The sequence below is a fragment of the Sphaeroforma arctica genome, assembly GCF_001186125.1.
Source record: "Sphaeroforma arctica JP610 unplaced genomic scaffold supercont1.402, whole genome shotgun sequence".
Lineage (NCBI taxonomy): Eukaryota > Ichthyosporea > Ichthyophonida > Sphaeroforma > Sphaeroforma arctica.
In genome coordinates this window covers 61386-66918 of record NW_014040156.1, presented here as the reverse complement: position 1 = coordinate 66918, position 5533 = coordinate 61386, and the positions used below count along the sequence as shown (strand labels likewise).

General features: G+C 44.7%; 1 protein-coding gene across 1 annotated transcript; it reads right to left on the bottom strand.

The window, feature by feature from the left end:
- Window positions 1–570: 570 nt before the first annotated feature.
- SARC_05927 (hypothetical protein) lies at window positions 571–1046 on the bottom strand (the record flags this gene model as incomplete). Its single annotated transcript, XM_014300208.1, has 2 exons — window positions 571–740; window positions 830–1046. 2 exons carry the CDS (start codon window positions 1044–1046, stop codon window positions 571–573), a joined length of 387 nt encoding a protein of 128 aa, XP_014155683.1.
- Between the last annotated feature and the right edge of the window lie 4487 nt (window positions 1047–5533).

Here is a 5533-nt window from a genome sequence, read left to right as displayed (position 1 = left end):
GCCGCAACCCGAATAAAGCGCGTCGAGCTTTTCTCCAAAGCTTGAAGAGGTCAGTGCAATGAGGTATGAATCGCACCCTCCGGCGAGAACGCCTGTGTTGTTTGCGCTTGTGCAGTGTTGAGTGATTCCACGTATGTGTTGCACGCTATATGTGTGTGATCTATCTCCGATAGGCGCCAGTAAATAGGGTGGGTATCTGACGTCCAGCATTCGAGTATCTTTCCCTCACTGTCAGATAATCCAGACTCTTTCAGAGCTGAAAAGCCACCTATGCGCATTGAGTGGCCGGAGTATTGCCTTGACCAAGTGCTTGAACTTGCGTGACCACTCGGCTTTCGTAACTGCTAAACTTTCCCGGTTATTGCGCAATAAGCCACGCTCAGCCTGCCAGCGCTTAATTTCTTTTCGAAGGAGTATCGGCGCCATCCATCGTGTACATTCGACGCACGCCAGACATGTATGAGGCCACGGATTCGAGTTGATGACCATGCATGCCCAGCCAGCCGATGAACAACAGCCACAAGTCTTCGCCTGCCGGCAGGTTGCTTGCAAGGATCTCCACCGAAAATATCAGACCTTCAAGTGCCATTGGACGGTATTGCTACTGGCGCGAGTTCGAGCTGCTGTGGCTAGTTGAAAGACTTCCTGTAGAAAGTGACGTACTGGTGCGCCTGTCATCGTAGGTGTGAACGCGGTCGGGAGACTGATATCCGATGCAAATAGCAGAAAGATGGGGCGACCTACGCAAAGGGTGTAAGTTAAGCATAACCGCGATTAGTGCTATGTACAACATTTTATTAAATACACGATAAAGTGCTATTTACAATACTACTCCGTGTTGAGTTGCGAACGTGGCTTCTTGTAGTCGTGCACGGTGACCGAGCGTTATTGGGCACAGATGCATAAGGCGTAGGGAACATTGCTCTTGCATCATTCAGCCGATCGCGGGATATGTAGTCAGCGATCTCGTTGTTAACCTCTGGTACATGTTCGCAGGCGATCTCAAATGCTTCAATCTCCGTCAACATCCGCAGAAGACCGAGCATTTCTGTGACTGGGCTGGTGAGCGACTTTAAATTCGCAACGGCCCCTTCATTGTCAAATAGAACCAATACACTTCGACCTTTTCACATTGATACAAATTTATCAGCCATGTTAAAAATCGCCAACATTTCCAGCGCGGTTATGGTGAACAGTTTACCCTCTTTGGCGATGGGGTAATGATTGTGCTGTTGACGTTTCAGAAGTACCACTCTCCTGTGGACATGAAATCTTCTGCCCCTACAGAGGTACATGCATCTGCGGCGACCGTGATCGTCAGGGCAGGACGGCCGAGAAGAGATATGCCAGTCCATCTGTTGATAATACGGATCCAGGAACGGATATCTTGGCGCACTTCTTGAGAAACTCTAATGTGTTTGTAGTGAGAAGGGTTATTGCACAACAGCCAGAAAATTCGAGTAGAGTATGGTCGTGCTTAAGAAATATAGCACAAAGCCAAATGAGGGCGAGGCAATTTCATGTACGGTTACGGTTTTGCGCGAGCGACATGCATGTATAAGTGACTTGTAAGGGCGCAACTTCTGTGCGCTAAGACCGGTGCGCGCCAAGATATCTATAAGTTGTATTCGGTGAAGGTAATTAAAGTAACCGATTTTTCAAAGGCGATCGGAATGCCCAAGAAGCAAATAGTGCGCAGATATTGGCTGCTTCCCATATGTCCATGCCTGGCCTGTGGATAGCCAAGAAATCGTCAACAAAGCGGCGAAGGTCCAGGCCCGTAGAGAAAAAGATAAAATCTAGTGCGGAGCCCAGGCGCTCAAACAGCTGTGGACTGCTGTATAGGTCAAACTCAAATCCGAATCCAACCAGCTGTTTGTCTTGCGGCCGAATTCGAATTAAGCACCGCTGATTGAGTGCCGCAGCTACATCATCAAGTACTTTGCGGAGCTTGACATAGCTGAGTTCTCTGGAGGCTATCTTAGAGTTGATACTCGAGTGACGAGGGTAGGATAAGTGGAGAATCCAACGGCGCTTAAGAAAGCCGTCGGATCCTATTTTGGATAATACCCCGATCAGGGATAAGTAGTATTTTAGGTATTTACGTACTTCTGCTGTCGGTATATATGGCCGATAAGTACGGTTTGTTCCAGTTCGGTTGCAACTGAGGCTTGTAGCCATGGTATGTGCTCGCTATGTAATAAGCCGAGCCTCAACATTAGACTCTATGTTATAAACGTACTCTTAAGCAGTACGCAACTTATAAACGTACCCTTAATAGTACGAGGAACTTAAGTTTCCTAAATGTACTCTTAATAGTACCAGGAACTTAAGTCTCCTAAAATGGGTTTTAATGGTTTTATTAATTAGACCTTTTCCATTTAACATATCAGATATTTGGATGAGGCTATTAAAAGGCCTCAGTAAAATACCAAACAAAAAAAGAGTTGGTCTAGTTATATTAATAGAGCTTTATTTACTTTCCAATTTTATTTATATCTGAATACTTCGGTAGCGAGATGGCTCAACCGAATATAGGTTTCTAGGGACTATTAACGTTACCTAGTTGATCTTCCGATAAGCCAACCAGATGTGCCAGTCTGATGAAGGCTAAGTCGGTAATTCTTGATAGTGGCAAGTTATTGGTTAAGACAATAACTAAGGACGTCAAGAGTATTTTTGTTTTTATTTATTTATTTATTCTAAAGATAGGATTTAATGAGTCTCTCGGATTCACCCCAGAATAGAGCGACAACGAAACACTAAATAAAATCCCTTCGGCGGAAACAGTACTGAGAGGATTATATATAGGCAATGTCTCAGCCTCACAATCCCTCAGAGTATTGCTGTTTTCACGAGGCAAACCTAACTTTATTAAGCGTCTCATTTCGATTATTTATATTGATATTTACACGATATTTAGAATTTACCTACGCGTTTGTTTGTTCTAAGGCATTAGTATCGCCTTTATTAGACCGAATCTTACACATTTTAAAGTTAGCAAAAGTATTAATTACTTAGACTACTTAAGCGTAAAGGTAAGTTAACTACCACAACATTTTTTTCTCTTGTCTAAGCTAGTCGTTAAGAGACAAGCTAGTAGTCATAAGTTAAGATTATGACCAAGAAAGACAACACTCCTTCTAAGAATGAAGATTGAGAGAGAAGTCGCTAGCGCTGCCGCAGCTATTACTGCTGCACAAGCAACCGACGCCGCTACTGATGCATTTAAGCGCACTGTAGCCAAAGTACTTGCCTCTGACAATTATAGTCAAAAGGACAATGCTTCAGATAAGGAAGTAACCACTCCGCTTAAGGAGACTACTCCTGCTGACAGAGCCAACTATTGCCTCAACTTCAAAGCTTGCAATAACGAAGCCAAGAAGTGAGACAAGGGATACGTCTCAAGACGCCCCATCCCATTCTTCTGACAAAAATCAGAAAGGAAAGTCCCCAATTATGAGGGCGTCCCCAATTATAGGGGACAAGGACAAATCTCAGAAGGAACCTATTATGGAACCAGAAGAGAAGGCAAGCTCAAGTAGCAAAACCGAATCTACGTCCGAGACTTCTAAGCCGAAGCACAGAAGTAAGTTAATTACTAAATACGCTGATCTTAAGAATCAGTTAGCTACTATTATGAAAGACTTGACTGTCGATCATGTAGATCAACTAGATAGATCAGGAAAACATACACAGCGCTTACGCGAGCATGTTTCCACGGGCATTACTGAAGCCCTACAGAAGTGGACAGAACGTCGACAGGCAATTACGCCCAAAGACTCAAGCTCGACACCTGAATCATATGATCCAAAGGTGCACAGCGTCGATATACCGTACGAGGCATTACTGCCAGAAGAACAGGCTAATCATTCGCCTGTTCTGACACCCGGCCGTGAGTCACCTGTCCTCAAAGGTATTATAGACCGAGAGGTAAGGAGATATACTCCGCCACTTGTACTCAATTGGGAGGATAATCGTCGGAAACCAGTTAAGACTGGGTATGTTATTCCGACGCCAAGGGATATTAATCATCCCCGCAGACGTGTGAACGATGTCGAGTTTAATCGCTTCGACCGCACGGCTTTACACCAAACCGCAGAGGATTTCCACTCTGACGAGGTGACCGACCTTAATAAATCGGTCGACGACTATACCAATAAAATGGAAGTCGCCCATACTGCGCATCATGCTGATGACGTAGCATACTATGCGAATATTATTGCGATTAAGCAAAAGCGCATAGACCAATTACTTCAGGCCCAACGTGGACAAGACCACAGGGACAACCAGAAGTATAAGGGACAGATCAGTCGACTTAATGAACTGGGATGCCAACAGCAATCAGGTCGAGTTTATTAACAACCATGACCTCGACACGCTAACTCGTACGCTTAATGCGTTTACGGTCATGCTGGAGACGAATGATATCGCTCCCCAGCAATTGATCTCTGCCTGAATGCAGACATTTGACCCTACAGGTATCAGTTATCTGATCCTGCAGCGACACCAGCATGAGCTAGACACTTGTCGTGACTGGCCAGCTGTGTGTTGGTTGGTCACATCCTTGTTAAGTAAGGATATGCATAACCCTGGGCTGAGTTCAATTTTAAATGAACCAGCCGAGAACACGCCCATTCAGAGTTATATTCTAAAGCTAGACGCTGACCTGAAACGTCCCGATATAACAAAGGACAAGGCACAGCGATGGTACGAATTCCTGGTTATGCACGTGTTTGGTAAGAACATAGGGAATAACAACCGTGAGAGTCTGCACACCGAGTTGCGACGTAAACACGCGACTGAGGCTCGAGACAAGGGACATGAAACAAAGTTTCATCTATCCCGACTTACATGGGAACAGTTTTATGATACTGTATCCACTCTTTTTCCCGCACATCGAGTAACATCGAAGGGAAAAGCGGCTGTTAAGACGCCGCGGGAGCTCACCGATCACGGGTACGTATCCAGGCAGACCTCAAACGAGAGACCCCAACATACACGTGCTCGCGAATCCAAAACGGGCACGCGCAGGAGCGAAGGACATGGAACCTCCATTTAAGGAGATTAAGAAATGTGCCGACGCCCAGTGTGGATATGACAAGTATCAGTTAACCCCTAACGGTTATTGGAATGGTAGACATGCATCCACCTGTACACACTTTCTTACTAAGTGTGAGAAGTGTGAGAAGACCAATGGTTATCACACTAAGTCTTGTGACCGAAAGCCCAGCATTAAGTTGGAGTGACGGTACTACCAGGTACAATCATTACACATACAATACAACGACTCTTTAGATGAGCGTGTAATAATCCCTGTATATTGCAATGGAAATAAAATCCTTGCGTTGATTGATCCTAGTTCAGAAATTTCATGTATATCCGATCGCTTTGCATTAATGAAAGATATCGAAAGGAGAAAACAAACAACTCATCTCATTTTAGCTGATGATAAAACTGCTAAGTGTGATACCATGGCCACAGATGTTAAAATCTCCCTGGCCGATGATAGGAGTATTACTACTCAAGCTGT